Source organism: Macaca mulatta, chromosome 7 (genome assembly GCF_049350105.2).
Source record: "Macaca mulatta isolate MMU2019108-1 chromosome 7, T2T-MMU8v2.0, whole genome shotgun sequence".
NCBI classification, from domain to species: Eukaryota; Metazoa; Chordata; class Mammalia; order Primates; family Cercopithecidae; genus Macaca; species Macaca mulatta.
The window spans coordinates 92,000,275-92,019,099 of NC_133412.1; the positions used below are offsets into that span (position 1 = coordinate 92,000,275).

Genomic DNA, 18,825 nt, shown 5'->3' on the forward strand with positions numbered 1-18,825 from the left:
TGGTGAATGAAATATGCAGATATTTTATAGCTTCTACATATGATATGTGGTTAACAGTCTTCTGGCTAATACATACAAGTGTTTAAAAAGCAGTAACTCAGATATCCGTATTTGAAAGAAAAAATGCTAAAAGTTTTTAAATGTTTCAAAAGCAAACTTGAATAAAAATCTTTTTGAATAACTGGGTTTTTCCCCCAATAAAGGGCATATAACAGATCTATACTCAAAAACATTTACATATTTCCACTGTGTCAATAAACCAGCCAACTATGACTCTGTTAGAATGGAGTAATGCCCTGAAAAATAAAAATGTTATTCTTAACAATAAAAGTAAGTTGTAATGATTATTCCAGATTATACTTAATATAGAAAATCAGGCCCACAATATTTCTTAACTTGCAATTTTATTAATTTTTCAGTACTCTTACCTTTTACATACTACTAAGAAAATTTAAACCATAACTAAACATTCTGCAGTTTAATTCAAATTTTCATATATACAGACCAGACTGCATACTTACACTGCAAATCTTACACAAGACTGAAGTTGAGCCAAACAACTTCAATTAGCTAACAATAAAAACACTTTCCACTTCCTGCAATCATAGCTTAAAGGCTTTGCAAGGCAGATTACATTTGAGCTGGAGATACAAGTGATGTAGTTTGACTTGAGCAATACAAAACAAAAGTCATAGGAATTAAATGGATTTTCAATCACTGTAGAAGTCATTCTCTTGGCTTAAGTACGTTTTAATTTTTTCACAGAAAAAAATATATTTCAGGCAAATAAAAACAAATTCCAGATTAGCACAGTTCAGTGTTTCACTTCTTTATTTTACCTTTATGAAGGCAAACAAAGTACAGATGCTGTACATTAAAAACATAGAATATCACTCACACCACATCAATTCCTATGGACAAAAGGGCTTTTTCTAAGCACTGCTCCTTTCTGAAGCACATACCACAACTAAATGTACAAAGAGCCATCTGCTGGTCCAACGTAGCCAACTCCAATTAGCAGGACGTCTATCAGCGTCCATATTCCCAGACCACCGAAGCTGAAGAGCTTGCCGAGGCCTTCTCGCCACTGGCCCAGGTAGAAACGGTCTGCTCCAAACCCACCGAGGGTGATGCTGCGATGGCAAACAGACAGGATTCCATGAGACCCATCCACCCCAACTGCGGCCAGTTATGGTTTAATCGCTGCGTTACGTCAGATTTGAGAAAGGACTTCCAATGATCACAGCCCTTAATTGGAACACAAGTGACTATTTCACAAATTGACACCACCAAACAATTATGGGCAGGAAGACTGTTTAAATGTCAAAAGTAAACATATAATTTTTAGATGTACTAAAAAACTAATGTTTTCTCTCTCTTTTAAGTGATCAATCTCATTGCTTTTTAGTCAAAACAAAGCAAAGACCCAGTCTAACACGAAGTGCACCAACATGGGGTCAGGGCTAGAGTCAGGAGGAGCCCACCACCACCTGGATGACCTGGATCAAGTTGTCCATGTTTTCAGTCTATTTTTTCATTCATCTCTAAAATCTTAACGTTAGGAAGAGGTGACTTCTAAGGATCTTTTAAATTCTAAAATCTAATAATACTGAAACAATATTTATTATGGAAAATTTCTAAACATATATAACAATAAAAAGTAAAGAGAACAGTACTCATGACTCAGCTCCAATAATCAACACTTCGCCAGCCGTGTTTCATCAAAACTCTCCCCTTTCCCCTTCAGAGTACCCTGAAGCAAACCTTGGGCATCATCTCATTACAGTGAAGATTTTAAAAGAAACCATGTTGAGTGCTGAGAAGTTTTAATTGTTGAAAATTTGTTATAATATAGTACTGTAAGAGGTTAACAATGTAGGGAAACCAGATTAGGGATATATAAGAACTCTACTATCTTTGCAACTTTCCTGTAAATTAAAATTATTCCAAGTTTCAAACATTTATTTATTTTTTAAAAAGCCAGTTGTTAATTTGAACCATTGTCAGCAACGGTTACTAATCTTTTTTTTTGAGACAGAATCTCGCTCTGAGGTTGGAGTGCAGTGGTGCAATGCCAGCTCACTGTAGCCTCCCTGCTCAAGTGATCTTCCCATTTCAGCCTACCACGCAGCTGGAACCACAGACATGCACCACGATGGCGGCTTTTGTATTTTTGGTAGAGACGGGCTTTCGCCACGTTGGCCAGGCTGGTCTCGAACTCCTGACCTCAAGCAATCTGCCCGCCTCGGCCTCCCAAAGTGCTGGGATTACAGGTGTGAGTCATTGCACCCGGCCTATCTTATTTTTGTGAATCTCATTTTCTACCCTGGTGTCCTCTTTTACTTTTCAGTTATGCGTTTCCTGCCAGGCAAGATTCTTCTTTCCTCAGCCCAAATTCTAATGCAGTGGTTCTCAGCAAGGGGCAATTTTGTCCCCTAGGGGACACGTGGCAACATCTGGAGACACACTGGCACAACTGCAGGGGATGGGGGGTTTGCTACTGACAAGTAGTAGGTAGAGGCCAGTGATGCTGCTAAACATCCTACTATGCACAGGACAGCCCCAAGACAAAAAATCATTCAGCCCAAAATGTCAGCAGTGATGAGGCTGAGAAATCCTGCTCTATGGCTGTGATGCTGCAGGCCTCAGGGTCTCAGGCACGAACTCAAAACTTCAACTGTAGGCAGCATAACCTTTTCACTAATCAGTTAACCAGGGTCTCACCTGCTCTTCCCTTTGGTGGGAAGAATTGCTACAATTTCTTAAAGTACTGTTAAGAAGTTTAACAAACAACACATTTCTATGTAAGCAATATAAGCCTATAATTATCTCAGATGGTGGTAATTTTTAATGTTTTTGTCATTTTCATTTTTCCAGTTTTCAGTGTTCAGCATGTATTACTTTCTATAATAAGTTATTTGAAATTAAAGATACACATCATAAAACTGCCTATTTTAGATAGTCCCCAGCATTTTACTGATTCATGGTACATTAAGAACGGGAAACTCAATGTGCAGGTACCTTGGGAGAAAAGCTAACATGCCTGCCAGTCAGCTCCACGGGGCTACTGGTCTGATCACCTAAACTCTTCCAGCAGTTTCCTAGAATCCAACACATGTGGTAGGATCTGAGAGAAGAATTAAGTGGACTGAGCTCAATGTCTGGAAGATTCCACCAAACCCAAAGAAATCTAAATGGCCTTTTAAACTTACTAGTAACAAAGCTTACCTTAGAGCCAGAGCAGTAGACCACTTATAGCCTCCAGTCCAATTGCAATATAGCATTTTGGGAAAAGTACGGTTACCTTAAAAAAAAAAAAAAAAAAAAAAAAAAAAAAAAAAAAAAAAAAGAAAGAAAGAAAGAAAGAAAAATACAGGGTATAAAAATACTCTCAGAAAGACTTAATTATAACAAATGGCCTCAAAATTTAAAATGTGAAAAGTCAACTCTCTTTACAGTAATACATGTTGAAGTGAAGAGTACAAAGCCCTTACCATCTATCTGTACATATGTAATATTTAAATTAGCTAAGTTAGGATTACAACGTGAAGAACATGAAATGCTCAACCACATATCAAGACTTACGGGGAAGTTACGAGGATATAAGACAGTGTGGTCCTGAGGCATAAAAATCACCCAATAAGAAAAGAAGAGAAAGTCTAGAACCAGAAACATACAGACACTTCATGTATGACAGAGGTAACACAGGGATCAACAGGGAAGAGTTGAGACAAGTGGCCATCCATGTGGGGGGACAATTAAAGTTGAATCTACCTCACACCATCTACCAGGACCAATTCCAGGGGGACTCTAAACCTAAATGTGAAATGTTAAACTTATAACTTTCAAAAGAAAATGTAGCAAATTGTCTTTATAAACCTGGGGTAGAAAAAGATTTCTTAAAACCACAACAAAAAAAGACTAACTCTAATAACTTAAAGTAATTATATTTTTAAAGTTTTGTTTATGAAAATATACAATAATGTAAAAAAAAAAAATCAAAATCTGGGAGAGGGTTTCAGGGACAGCACAGGTAATATCCAAAATATAAAAGAAGTCTAGACAACTTTAAGACCAAATTTAATAACAATTCTTGGAGAGAATAGGGATCATTAGGAATAGTTACATAGCACGGGTGGGAATGTAAGTTAATACAGCCATTTAAAGAGTAACGCACACTGGAAAGTACATGCTAAAGAAGCTCTTGCACATGTGCCATCAGGAGACAGGCAAAGAAATTTTAAGAGTCACAACAGCAAAAAACAGCACATAACCAAATATATTGGAGAATAAACTGTGATACAATCTTAAAATAGATTATTACACAGACGTAAAATAAAGAAAGAAGTCATATGGATGAATCATAGAGCCATAATGTTGACAGGAAATAATCAAGTCCCAGAACGGCACAGAGCCTGAAATCATTTTATACAGTTCTAAAACATGCATTATTGAATATTATATGGTACTATTATTTTATTACATATATACAATAAAACTATAGAAAAAATTTAAAAGGAAGTGAAATAAGAAAAAATTCAAAAGGATGGTTACTTTGGAAGAAGCAGTAGAGCAACCAGGTGAAGGCAAGCACTCAGGTAGCTGCGATGGTATTGGTGCCATTTTCACTGTTATTTTGGGTAAAAGTCAATTATTGTGTATTATGCTTTATACTTCACATATTTTTCTTATTTTATCAAATATTACATTTAAAAAGAGAACTGCAGTTTTCTGGATGCTTTACTTTAGTATGTTGAGTTTATTGATGATGCTTGGCACATCTAAAAAGCTGCGGATAAATGTTTCTAATTAAGTAATTTAACTCTCAAATTTCTGGTTAAAGTCCCTTCAATCAACTTCGAGAAAAATACTTTGTTGACAAATGCCCTTGAACTCTGACTTACCCAAGCAGTGGACATGGTCCCGCACCGTGCAGTTGGCAGGGTAGCGCTGCCGAGGACAGGACACCGTCATGCAGCTGGTGGAATTGGTACACTCGTAATCTGTTTCAGGAAGCTGCCAGCAAAATCTGCAAGTCATGTTAATGATGAAGTTCTTTTGGGATTTGAAGTCTTGATCCTATGTAGCAAATGACACAAAACTCATCAATCACAATGGTGTAGTCTGTTAAGATGTCAGTAAGACTACAGTCACATGGCACAAAATTCCTAAAACGCCTGCATTTAGGACCTAAAGTACCAGAAAAAGTTACCAAAACAATATGTATGCAAAACAAATGTATATGATGTGACCCCATAATCACAAAAATACACACCCAAATATATGTACCTAAGGGGAAAAAAACTAGATAAATTCACATCAAAATAGCAAAGGTTATTTCAGGGTGATAAATTTCGTAACTTTTGCTTAGCTAAATTTTTCATAGTAAACATGTGTACTTTTATAATGCAGACAAAGGGAAAATTTATTTTAGAAAGTTGCAATCATGGATGGCTGGAAGGAACTGATGAATGCATTTGTTGAAGGTCACTGAGCTTCAAGTGAGGAGTGGAATCCAGGTTCCTCAACTCCAGCCTGATGCTTCTGTAATGGTTAACACACCGCCTTGCTTCCGAGTTGCCAACCTTCCCTAACATCTCCTACTTTGCACAGCCTGGCAACTCAGGGTTATTACAGCTGCTCGTACCACCAGGGCATGTGGCATGTTTAATCCAGAGGCAGCCCAACTCAGAAGCACCACATGATGTGTGAAGGGTGAGTGAGTGTTCACTGGTGGCCAGAGATTTTTTTCATTCCAATTTCAAAAGCCATTATTTTGTATTCTGCTTATAAAAGTACCATGTTCTTTGTATGTTACATATTTGAAGATTATAGACAAAAACCTATAGGTGTTCAGAGCTAACCACTTTTACTCTTCTTTACGTTTCTTCTATGTGTATATTTATAAATTTACTAAAATGGAATTATACTGAAAGCACTTTGTAGTCTTTTTACTCTACCTGACAGTACATTGCAATGCATATTTTTCAAAATCATTTTTATGTGGTCAATCATCTCTGGAAGCATCATATATATATATGTATGCATATATATACACATACACACACACATTATTATTTTTTTCTTTTTTTGAGATGGAGTCTCGCTCTGTTGCCCAGGCTGGAGTGCAGTGGTGCAATCCCAGCTCACTGCAACCTCCGCCTCCCAGGTTCAAGTGAGTCTCCTGCCTCAGCCTCCTGAGTAGCTGGGATTAGAGACGCACATCACCACGCCCAGCTAATTTTTGTATTTTTAGTAGAGATGGGGTTTCACCATGTTGGCCAGGCTGGTCTCAACCTCCTGACCTCAGGTGATTCACCTGCCTCGGACTGCCAAAGTGCTGGGATTATAGGCGTTAGCCACCATGCCCGGCCCATATTTGTTATTTTTTTAACATTTCACAAATTTGCATGTCGTTTTTGCACAAGAGCCATCCTAATTTTATCTGTATGGTTCCAACTTTGGCATATGCACTGATGAAGCAAGTAATATTAATTTTCTTATCAATGCAAAAACCACTTTTTATGGAAAACATTCAAATATGGGTAAGGCATCACTTGATTTAGGCAAACAGTTGGATCTGTAAAAATATGTTTACATCTGCCTATTTTCAGTGATGTGCTTAAAACACGTTTTTTAAAATGGTTTTTAAAAAAGTAGGTGACACATGTACATGGTACACATTTCAAGACACAACAGGACAGTGAGAAGTGAGCCGGCCTTGTGTGGCCTGGCCTCTGGGAGCCACTGCCCTCCCCAGGCCAAGTGCCCTCTGTACTTCCAGAGAGAGCTTATTCTACACACAGACACATTCATGTCATCAACATTTAACGTTCCCCAATACTTTCACTTGATTTTGTATGTAAATCAGTACATTATCTCTAGAGCTGTCTAGTTCTTTTTAATGGCTACAATGTGTTTTATTCTATTGCATGTGTACCATAAATTAAGCAGTTCTTAGACATTTCACTTCTTTTGAATCTTTTGCTTTAATGAGCAATACAGCTAAAAAATAAGCATACTTATTTGCATCCATATATAATATCTATAACATAAATTCCTAGATGTAGAACTGCGAGGTCAATGATTATGTGTGTGTATAAGTTTAACAGATACGGCAAATCACCTGCAAGAGGCTGATCAATTTGATTACCTATTAATAAGATATGAGTATCTGACCCTTATACTCTCATAAACTCAGAGTTAATCAAATTAAAAAGAAATTGCCAATCTGAGGGTTAAAAATGTATTATTTGTATTTAATTATAAGAAAACTTACACGTTTTTCATGTTATAAATCTATTTGTATTTTCTTTCCTATGAACCATCTGCTCATGTCCTAACACTGTTTTTCTACAAGACTGTCATCTTTTCCATGTGGGTTTTTAGGAAGTGTTTATATATTACTGATATTAGTGTATTATTTGTCACATATGCTACAAACACTTTTTCCTAGTTTGCCACGTCTTTTGCCTTCATGCCTTTTTCTTTAGGTCATGCAGAAATCTCCAATTTTTAGTAGTCAAATGTATCAATTCTTTCTTTTATGGCTTCTAAACTTTATTTCATACTTAGAAAAATATTCTCCATTTGGGGATTATAACAACAACTATCTCGTGTTTTCTGTGGTACTTCAGGGTTTCATTTTTCACATTACATCTTTGGACTATCTGGAATTTATTCTGGATAAGACAGGTGTTCCACTTAATTTTGTTCAAGAGAGCTACCAGGCATTCTGGCATTTACTGAATCCATCTTCTCACCACAGACAAACAGTGGCCCTTCAAAAGCTCATCTATGGCAGAAAGACATTGCCACCTCCTCTGTACACTAGCTGTCACTACTGAGAACACAGAATCCATCGGAACGAATTAGACTTGCTTCAGATATGCTAGTAGACTGAGATCTTCTCCAGTCCTACAAAGCAACATTTCTGTCAAGCGCATTTCCAGCAGACATCAACTGGCTTGACAGTTATCATTATAACTACAACAGTAGTGAGCTGATATGGAAGGGTCTATTGGGTTTTTAAATTTATTTCTACTTACATACTCAACAGGGCAATCATAAAAGAATGTAACAATTATTCAGAATTTCTTCCCAATGGTCAAGTCTGAATTGTTCTTCTAACTTGAAGTTTACAGTGATTTTATTTAGAATAAGTAAGCTGCAGTACTTACAACACAGGTAACAGATGGTTTCACTGCACAGTCAAAAGTGACAGGCTTCCCATAGATACAGGAGAAATTTGTTGTGCAGTCTATACAGTCTGCAGGAAGTCTGCTACACAAACCATTGCTTGGACACTTCATCACATAAGGTGGGATTTCAGTACTTTCTGTGAGAGGCAAGAGAGAAGCTTATTCTTCTATAACACTGATTCGAATAACAGAGAACCATCTTCTAAGGTTAAGAGACATGATCATTAGCAAGTAGACACTGCGCTGGAATGAGAGAAGCATGGCACTGGAGTCACAGACACCTGCAATTAAAGCAGAATTCTGCCAACAGACAGCTGTGTGACCTGGTGAGCACCACACTTGCAAAATATCATTCCTGCCTCTCAAGTGGCCGTGAAAACTAAAGGTGCTCATATACAAATAATGCATAGAAAATTCTGGGTATACATTAAGGGCTTAAAAAAAGACTATCATTTTGTAAGTTGAAAAACTAAAACAGTAGGGTTTGTGCAAAATCTTAGAGGAAGTCTGTGGCAAAACTGGAACTAGAACCCAAATCTCTTCATTTCCAATCCAATATTCTTTTCATCTGAATTCACTAATTTAGAAATGAAGCCACTGACATCCTCAGGGCATCAACTTGAAAATGTCATTATTTCACAAGGGTACTTCGATAAGCCACATTTGCTAATATAATATTTACAGTTTTATGCTACCAAAGTTCAAAATAGTTCTCTATTTTAATGACATCTTCAGTGAGCTGCAACTTATTTCCAACCAACCTCATCAGTGTGCAATATATTTTTACCAACTGAGAGGATCAAAATTTCAAGTATTCCTGAAAAGAAGGGCTTTCAAAAGCCTGCAAGAGTTAAGAACTCTTGTGCTTTCTCTAAAAAGTAATTTGAGTTTAAAATTTAAGTGCACTGCTGTTTTTTACACCCAAATAAGAATCCGTAAAATACCTCTGCCAGTTTCAATTCACTGAAGTAATGTGACTCTAAAGTGATGAAATTAGACTCAAAGCCTCCACCTAGCAAAACAACTAATGCTTGTTTAAAACTGGTCCTACTTTACTCACTGTATTAAGTGAACAATTCTACAAAATACTTTTTTCTTTGATCCCATGACTATGTGGCTGGAAGGTGGACACTTAGAATCACAAAGCAGAAATGACTTTAGGCCGTTAGACCAACCCCATCGCTTTAACGGTGAGGACCAAGGTCCAAAGGGGATAAATAATTTGTTCAAGATCCCAGTAGCAAAACCAGATCTAGATTTCAAGACTCCATCAGTCCCTCTGTAATCCTTCCATTTCACACAGTCCTGGGGGAGCCTTTAATATCCAACATCAGGAACAGGGTTCTAGAAGTAGAGGAAACCTGCTGAAGGGAAAGAAGCACTGACTGAAGGTTATTTTGATGGATGAAGTGGAAAAATAACAGAAATAAGGAAACAAATGAGCGCGGGATTGGAAAAAGAGATGAGGCAGAAACGTCAAAAGGTATCCAAATACCAAGACTATCCACTGAAAATGGCTGTGTATCTGCCCTTAATTCACACCATCTAAAATACAATAAAATATTCAAAAATGGAAAGTGACTTCGTATACTAAAGGAAATTTTTATCAAAAACAAAGAGAAACTACTAGATATAAATACACATATTTACCAGAATAGAAAATGTCTAGTACCTGCTGCCCTGGGAACTACTGTGAATGTGCGTGTTGGGCCCGGATCCTTTATTGACTGAGCCAGCGCCTGCGATTGCTCTAAATTTAAGGATCGTACAATTAGAGAAACATGTTATCCCGGGACAAGAAAACCTTGTTTTGTGTGGTTAACACGGCGGGTCTACACCAGGTCAATAAGCTGCTCATGAAAACCTCACGGCTTGGCAGCCAGAAAACACAAAGCTCAGGGACGAAACGTCAACGGGGTAGACACCAGAGACCGAAGGATGGCATCGCACTCCAGTTCCACCTTCCCGGCCGAGCCCCCAAGCGCTCCATCTCCGTTCCAGGGCCCCCGCAGCCGCGATGGGCGGCTCAGTGTCGCCGGAGCGGAGGGACGGCCTCGGGCCGAGCGGCCAGGGCGCCGGAGTCCAGATGCAGCGACATGCCGCCCGGAGCCCGGCACTCGGCCTCCTCCCCGCGTCAGCCTCTGCCCTTGGGTCCGGCCTCCTCGCAGCTCCCAGGGCCCTGCTGCCACTCAGCCCCACCGGCGCTGAACCCAGCTTTTGACTCACCACCGCCCGACAGAATGCAGAACTGCGAGAGGAAGAGCAGCACGCGACACAGGGCGCGGAGGCCCCGCAGCGGGCGCACCCCACCGGCCATCTTGCCAGCGCGTGCGCACTTCCGGGCCTGGGGGCGGGCCCCGCGAGGCTGCGCGCGGGCTGATGCGTGGAAGCAGGCGGGCGGGGCGGGGCGGGGCGGGGCGGGGCGGGCGCCCCTGGGAGCTGGAGCGTGAACTGGACGCAGGCGCGATGCAGCTCCGTACGGCTGGCGTCTGCGCTTTCGCTGACCCCGCGCTGATCGCGGGTTTTCTTCGGGTTGCGCCCTCCGGGAGGTCCCCGAGGAGTATGGGAGCCTGGGAGGTTGCTCCGTTTCCACGCGCCCCTCACGCCCTTGGAAGAGGCCTTCACCCCTCCTTCCACTGCAGGAGACCGGTTAAAGGTCATCCGTGGACCGAAATGCACAGCTAAAGCAACCAAGTGCAGAGGCGGGCAAATGTGGGAGGCAGGCCGCTCCAGCGTATGGTCGGATGTCGAGTGCTGGATCTTGTGCGAAGGTTCTGAAGACAGTATCGCTTGGCGTTTCATTCTAAAGACTTATTTACAGTCGGGGAAGCGGCCCCGGGACGACGGGGGCCTGAGGGACCCCTCCCTTGGGGCCAGCGCTCAGGCCTGCCGCGGCTTTCACTTCTGGCCGGCCCTTTGAAGATACGCAGCACTTCCAGAAAGTTCATCTCAGACCTGGAGAAGCAGGATGGCCCGAGGCGCTGGGAATTGAGGGGAGGGTCTAGAGCACAGCCCTGCCTGGGGAAGGTTGGCCGTCTGGGTAGCCGCACTCAGGCCCCAGCTCATGGAGACCCTTGCCAGTTTCTATCACAGCACACCTGGAAGGAACGTGCTGGTGACATGTGCTCTCCTCCCACCCACGTGCTGCAGGATCATTTATTCCGGGGTCTTCTGACTACCACCCCCTCACGTGCATGTTTGCTGAATGATTTTTAAAAAAATACATGGAAAAGTGCCTGCACATAAGCCCTGAATGTTAGTTTTAAAAATCGTATCACGGCTGGGCGCGGCGGCTCACGCCTGTAATCTCAGCACTTTGGAAGGCCCAGGCAGGCGGATCACGAGGTCAGGAGATCAAAACCATCCTGGTTAACAGGGTGAAAGCCTGGTGGCACGTGCCTGTGATCCCAGCTGTTTGGGAGACTGAGGCAGGAGAATCGCCTGAACCCGGGAGGCTGAGATTGCGCCACTGCACTCAAGCTGGGCGACAGAGCGAGACCTCGTCTCAAAAAAAAGAAAAAAAAATTGTAAAAAAACCATTTATCACACAATCTGCACGTTATACTACACAAGTCTGATATATATTGTTTTGTTTGCCAACTGTTTCACAGTTCACATCCCTCAGGAAGTTAACTAGATGATCAGTATATTGAAAAGAGATAATTTCTTACATTTCTTTTGAATTTCACAGCATATTGCAAACTAAACAATACTTCTTGTTTGGTAGCTGAATTCTCTGTTGACATAATGCCATTTTAATTCAGTTCTGAGCAAGTAAAGCATACCTCTGTAAAATCTGAAATCCATTTCAGTATATAAATCCATGGAATGTCATCCCATCAAAAGTAATTTAACTCTAGGTGAGCAGCTTAATTGTAGTAGAAGCCCACAGCTGAAATACTGGAAACACTGATGCAATTCATTCGGGAATTTATTTTTTTCTAAAGCTGAACAAAACCTAATTATGAATTAGAAACATTTAAATGGCAACTCTTAACCTATAGTGCAAACACCAGATTCCACAAAACTGAATTCCTTTGTCAGTAATCCAATATTTAGTAGTAGCTGCTGCTTTTGTGGTTGTTGGTTAGTTAAAATTAAGTAATGATTCCAATTTGAAGATAAAGTTTCAGTGTGAATTTTAGTAAAACAGTCATAAAAATACCTGAGACATACTAGAAAATAAGATTTTCCCTCATGTTAAAAAAAAAACAACTCTGCAGACTTTTATTTGAAGCCCACCTTTTGAAAATCACAAATCTTAGCCCTAACATTTCATAATCATTTCCTAGTGTTTTGTTTCACTTTTTCAATGAATAATATTTCCCCATTTAAATTTCTCAAGGCATTGATTGCTGGAAAATTTCCCACACGTGCCCTCTGATTGTCCCTTATGGACATCAGTGAATTAAACTTGGTACATGTCAGCTACACATTCATTGTCTCCTTTCTCAGCTGAGCTTGTGAATGAACCCCCATCAAAGGCTCCAAAGTCTTAGAAGTACTAATATGTTAAGAAAAATACATTTTTAAGGGTCAAAACAAAGTTACACAGAAGCAAATATCAGGGAAGGACTTCAAAAGTCCTCCTCAGCAATGAGTGTCCGTGACTTCTTGAGATTCTTCAGTTTAACAATGGCAGATGTTACTAAAATCTCTCCATGAATTTTGTTGTCTCTTGTTCGCACGTTTACAGCATTATTTATCTTTTCCTTTTCTCCAACCACTGCAGAAAAGAAAGGTAAAGAAATGTATTTTAAATCAGCAATTTGCCAAACGTTAAGTCAGCAGTCCCATGACAAGTTTTTATCAAGTTTTTATTCGTTATTAATAAATATCATCTAATGAGCATTAGGTTCATCCTCTGATAGTTAAGTTTCTTGAGGGAAGGAATGACTTCTGATCCCATCTCTCTATTGTCCACTTGAGAGAACAGCTATTGTGGTCCTAGGGTGCAAATGAGAGCAGGGAGCTCTTACAGAGTCACTGACTCCACCTGGCATACCTGATGAGCCAAGAGGTGGACACCAGACCCATGCGAGTCAGCCAGAATTTTCTGGAATGTGGGTAAAAAGTTTGTTCTCTCTAGTGACCCATATTGTGAGATGAAGCAGGAATCTACAGCCATGCTTCTTGCCATACAGAAGGAGGAAACCGGTCTGCAGATAAGCAGAACAAAGTAGATATTCAAGAGAAGCATAAAGAACCAGAGCGAGACAGGAACCAGAAATGGGAAGAAATAGTCCTGGTGAGGGTTGGGCTCCTGATTGCTCTTCTAGTGGTTTGGCTATTTAATTCTACCTTTCATGTCATGGGATACTCCAAGACCCTTCCAATAAATGCTGTCTTTGTCTAAACCAACTTGAGATTTCTGCCACCATAAGAAGCCTGATTTAAACACCACAATACCTACTATGATGTCAAACATTATCAATGAAACGCTGTCAATAGAACAACACTATGCATATTTATTTTGCCTTCTACAGACTCTCAACTTACAGGAAATAGCAATACTATGCCTGCAGTTATATCAGTGTTAGTTTCTCTTAATTTTGGAATCATTTTTAAAGCCTAAATTTTAGATTCTGCATCGAATTAGTCATGTGCTAAAAGGACATTTTACTTTTCATCTAAATCTTTTCCTTTGGATCATTTTAAATTTGGGATCTTTTCTTTCCATTAGTTTAAACTTTCCTAATAAGCCAGAAAAGTGAGGGAAAATATTACAGGCCTGTGAGGCTGAAATATAAAGTATATAATTCTACTGATGGGATCATTTTCACAGTTGTTTTCATTGTTGGCTTGCAATACTAACTATTGCTAGTAAAACTATCCCAGAGGATTCAGGTGAAACTTTATAACTCTTCTTCCAGCAAACAATAAAGAATACCTAGGAACAGCTAAGCCAGGAACACTATGGACTCTTCTTTTTGTATAAGTATTAAGTAGTTGAACCATATTTATTTGGTCTTTTGGAATTGAAGTGAAAAAAAAAGCATTTGGAAAAATATATACAAACTTAAATTACCCAAAATAAAATTATACTGAGCCAGCTGTGCATTTCGTATTTTCTTATTTAGTGTACAATTATGATCTAAGTCAACGTCAGCCATAAATCCTTCTTCAAAAAATTCACTGGATACCTAGAAGAAAATGAAACACCTTTATTGTTACATTATGGTCCCTAGCCTCCAAAAAGACCCCTGTTGTTCCCCACTCTTGGTATTCACACCCTTGTATAGTTCCCTGCTCACTATACCAGAGAGGGTCTCTGTGACCATAAATAAGTGCGGAAGTGTTGGCACATCATTTCTGAGACTAGTTTATAAAAACCTGCAGCTCCCATCTCTCTCAGATCACTCACTCTGGGGGAAACCAGCCACCATGCTGTGAGGACATTCAGGCCACTTGTGAAGAAGCCCCGCTGGTGAGGAGCTGTATCCACCAACTGTGAGTGAGCTCTGAGGCCTGCAGCCCTGGCCAACAGCCTGACTGCAGCCACAGGAGATGCTCTGTGCCAGAATCCACCAGCTGAGCTGTTCCCAGACCCTGACTCATAGGAACTGTGAGATAATAAATGTTTATTGTTTAAAGCTGCTAAGTTTTGGGGTCACTTGTGATACAGCAACAGATAACATTCTTCCCTAATAGAGCCATGTAGACATGAATACATATGTTTTAAAATACTAATTTCTCAAAAACATTAAGAAATGAAATAGTTCTGATACAGCTGCAGAGACATGATTCATGTGTTACCACCAACTGCTGAAAACATGGTTTAAGTTAATGTGTCAGTTCTGCAATATTTTAAAGCATGAAGGACATTCCAAATTGATGACCTACACAGAATACATGCAAGATTATTATGTACTTTAAACATCTCTGATTTTACCTGAAGTGCATATTTTTCACAAGTTGGCCCCACAGGGATGACCATTACCTGACGAGGAGATAGCCAGAAAGGCCTGAAAAATACATAACATATGTATTTTCAAAGTATAATAATGGTTACTTATTACATGATTTTCAAATAACCAAAGATTCTTTTAAAGACTTCACAAGAGGGTAGTTTCAGTAGAGCAGCATGGAAGAAAACCAAATTATATTAAAGTTTGAAGGCAGCAAAGTAAACAGAAGGATAATTTTGGAATTTTGATAGCACAAGTGTAGGTAGAATGAACTGGCAGACAGCCCAAAGGGCTGATCATGCACTTACTGTATGCCCCAGCAACTGCACTCCTGGGCGCTTGTCCCAGAGAAATGAAAGCATATGTTCACACACGATACTGCACACTAATGTCCACAGCAGCTTTAATCAGCAAAAAAAAAAAAAAAAAAAAAAAAAAAAAAGGAACCAACTAATTTATCTCAAAACAACATGGATTGCTTTCAAGGGAATTCCACTGAGTGAAAAGAAGCCTACTTCAAAAGTTTGTGTACTGTATAAATTCATTTATGTAATATTCTTTATATGACAAAATGATGGAGCTAGAGAACACGTTCATGTGTTGTCAGATAAAAGGACAGGGGTGGGATGGTTTGAGTGTGGGGAAAAAAGGGGAGCAGGAGGGAGCCTTACAAGTGATGGAACTGTCCTGTGCCTTGACTGGTGGTATTACACCATCTGTCCATGTGACACAGCTAAATACACATTCACACAAATGAGTGCATGTGAGGCTGGTGAAATCTGAACAAGGTTGGTGGATAGTCTCAATGTCTACTTCTTGGTTGTGATACTGTATCTAGTTTTGCAAGATGTTACCATTGGGGAAAACTGGGTAAAGAGTGTGCTGAACCTCTCTGTATAACTTTTTTTTTTTTTTTGAGATGGAGTCTTGCTCACCCAGGCTAGAGTGCAGTGGCGCGATCTCGGCTCACTGCAACCTTCGCCTCCTGAGTTCAAGTGATTCTCCTGGCTTAGCCTCCTAAGTAAATGGGATTACAGCCATTGCCACCACACCCAGCTAATTTTTGTATTTTCAGTAGAGATGGGGTTTCACCATGTTGGCCAGGCTGGTCTCGAACTCCTAACCTCAGGTGATCCACCCACCTCAGCCTCCCAAAGTGTTGGGATTACAGGTGTGAGCCACCACGTCCGGCCTCTGTATAACTTCTTACAATGATGTGTGAACCCACGATTATTTTTTCTAAAAAAAAAGATGGCAGGGTAGGTATAAGCAATGTCTGCTGTGGGGCATGTTTGCCTTTTCCCTGTCATAGTGAGTATTTAGTCTGAAGGTGAAAGGATATGCAAAGAGGACTATTTCAGATAGTACTTTATGAATGTGCATATTTATATATTTATTCTCAAATTATAAACACAAAATAATACATGATAAATGGCAAAACACAGAAATACAGGTTATATAATAGAAAGTACATGTTTTCTTTTGAGCTTTGTCCTTACCCCATCCTCAGCCCTACTTCCCTAAAGGACCCACATTTTAGCCATCTTTACTTTTGGCTCCTGGAGAGATTTCCCCACAAGCCTGACTGCTGTCTGAAGTCTGGATGTATGAAGTGCAGGGATTATACCTCAGTCTCTGCGACAAAGGAAGGCATGCTCAGTGCACTGGCCCCAACCACCTCCTGTCTCCCTCTCCATCTCCTATTTCACTAGTTCTCTCTTTTTTTTTTTAAACCACTTTCACTGCACCATTCTAATGCAAGACACCATCATCTCTCACCTATGGTAAACTGTTTAAAACCAACTGGAAAGAAATATAAACATGTTAACTCATACTCAGGTGGCACACAGATTCATGTCCATACTTTTGGGTTAACTGTAACTTCAATAGCTTAGAAACTCCATGATACCTAAGTGTATTTCTCTTTGATCACAAAATATCAGGAATATACACAGACTCTCCAGCTACCCAGGACTTTTGGAAGACACTTTGTTTGGGACACTTCCCACCTTATGTTTCCTGCTCAAAAATTTGCTTCCCCAGCCTCGCTGGGCATGAATGTTAGTATGCATGGGTGTGATCTAGGTTCTGCTAATGTATAAACATGGCACTCTGACTTAAGACAGAGTGGAGAAGGAGGCACCACATGGAATCTATTCTGGCAAGGAAGGGTGATGCAGAGACATGGAGCTTTTGGAGGAACTGGTTGCAGTGACCCTAGCAGTATCATCCAGTGCCCAGTGTCCACAATGGGAGCTGCAGGGACTGAGCCCAGCAATAGTAGCAGTGGGGGCAGTAGTTTCTGAAAAGAGAACTAAATTGCATGAGCAGATGCTCAGCCAATTTCTAAAAATGGAATGGGAGGTAGAAATTTCACAGGTGGTTACCGGTTTGCAGCATTTCCACATACTAGGATGCATCATCACAAGATGTTGTCTGCCAGCTGGTGCCATAACTGCTAGTAAAGCTACTTGCTTCTGAGTGCATGGTGACAGTAATGAATCCCATAATGTCAGTGCAATGCTTTACTTATTTGCTATAAAATCTCTTTCATAGTCAGAAGCACTGTTGTGTTGCTGGCAGCACATAAGTACATATTTGGTGCCACTGGCAGAAGCATGGCAGCAAAGAAGAGCAAAGCAAAATCCACAGAGGGTCTCTCTTCAGTGAGAACGAGGCATTGGTCCTTACATGACGAAAGGGATTCAATGTAATCAACCTGCTACAAGACCACTGGCTGTTCCCCCAGGTTATGGTATCATCCTGGGGGATCACAACTGTGATCACTACTGATGGCAACCAGAATCCTCAGAAGAGATGTAGCCAGATGGAACTTAGTGAGGCAAAGTCCATATTGTTGAGCCCTTGCATATCCACCAGTGGCCACTTTGCCCATGAGCCACTAAGCAACAACTAGGGAAAAAAAATAAGCTGATTTTAACCGAATGGGTCCTCTTGTATTAGAATATTGAAAAATTCCTCAACAGTGGGGGCCTTTTGATGGCAATACCACCTCTGTTGGCCCATTCTGAGTGATCATCCACATTTCTGCTTCCCAAATCTATGTAATTCATTTTTCAGTCTAATTACTTCTAGATCTTTGATCTTGTGGCCAAAGCAGTAACTAAAGCCCATGCATCCATGTAGCTCCATACCTCCGGCCATTCTTCCTTCCAGGCAAAAAGGACAAGATGCACTACTCAAAATTTTGCACTTTAGGACACTTCCTTTCCCCACTGTCATCCTAATTGGGCTGTGCTGCTAAGTCATCCTCTTTGAGTTTGTGCCATTTATGAATCAGGTTTACATGTTTTTCTTCTCAGTGGCTGTAGGGAACTCCAAAGGCAAACAATATGGGTTGAAGGAAGGATGGCTGGAGGGCAAGAGGTGGTACCTAGGAGTGTGGGTCACATGTTTTCAAGACAGCAACTAGATCTCTGAAGGGCTTGAAATAGGTAAAAAGATAACTTTAATTCTACCGAGTCCCGCAAAAGGTAAGTGGTACATTTTTATGCCACTCTCCCTTAGTTTTTGTTTTCTGATCTGGCAAATGGAATAAGAATTCTTTATTTGCTGTTTGGATACTTGCTAATTGTAAGGAAGGAAATGCCCTTTCTTTTGTTACTACTTTTATCTTTTACACATGATGTTTTAAGAATAGAAATATTTTTAAAAAGGAAAAATAAGTAAATTAATAAAAATTAAAAAGAATAATA

The 18,825-nt window shown here is 40.2% G+C and overlaps 2 protein-coding genes and 1 non-coding gene across 12 annotated transcripts in view; all 3 read right to left on the reverse strand.

Moving 5' to 3' along the window:
- Positions 1 to 387: 387 nt before the first annotated feature.
- TM2D3 (TM2 domain containing 3) lies at positions 388 to 10,538 on the reverse strand. 2 transcript variants are annotated; one of them, XM_015143188.3, is made up of 6 exons: positions 10,428 to 10,538; positions 9,874 to 9,951; positions 8,181 to 8,338; positions 4,905 to 5,079; positions 3,229 to 3,304; positions 388 to 1,133 (listed from the first exon to the last, which is right to left on the reverse strand). In XM_015143188.3, exons 1-6 carry the CDS (start codon positions 10,516 to 10,518, stop codon positions 968 to 970), a joined length of 744 nt encoding a protein of 247 aa, XP_014998674.2. In that variant the 5' UTR covers positions 10,519 to 10,538; the 3' UTR covers positions 388 to 967. The 2 variants fall into 2 exon arrangements, with proteins under 2 accessions (XP_014998674.2, XP_014998675.2); XM_015143189.3 differs by lacking the exon at positions 9,874 to 9,951.
- Positions 6,383 to 6,489, reverse strand: LOC114679807 (U6 spliceosomal RNA). The gene has a single exon (XR_003731905.2). It is a non-coding gene; the product is annotated as a U6 spliceosomal RNA (small nuclear RNA).
- A 1,576-nt stretch (positions 10,539 to 12,114) lies between the features above and the next one.
- TARS3 (threonyl-tRNA synthetase 3) overlaps positions 12,115 to 18,825 on the reverse strand; it is a 78,207-nt gene continuing 71,496 nt past the window's right edge. For 4 of the 9 annotated variants that reach the window (XM_015143193.3, XM_015143192.3, XM_028851345.2 and 1 more), the window contains exons 17-19: positions 15,094 to 15,166; positions 14,230 to 14,344; positions 12,115 to 12,927 (exon numbers count right to left, since the gene is read on the reverse strand). In XM_015143193.3, coding sequence (XP_014998679.3) covers positions 12,779 to 12,927; positions 14,230 to 14,344; positions 15,094 to 15,166 — 337 coding nt within the window. In that variant the 3' untranslated portion in view covers positions 12,115 to 12,778. The other 5 variants (XM_077940477.1, XM_077940476.1, XM_077940474.1 and 2 more) reach the window with 2 other exon arrangements.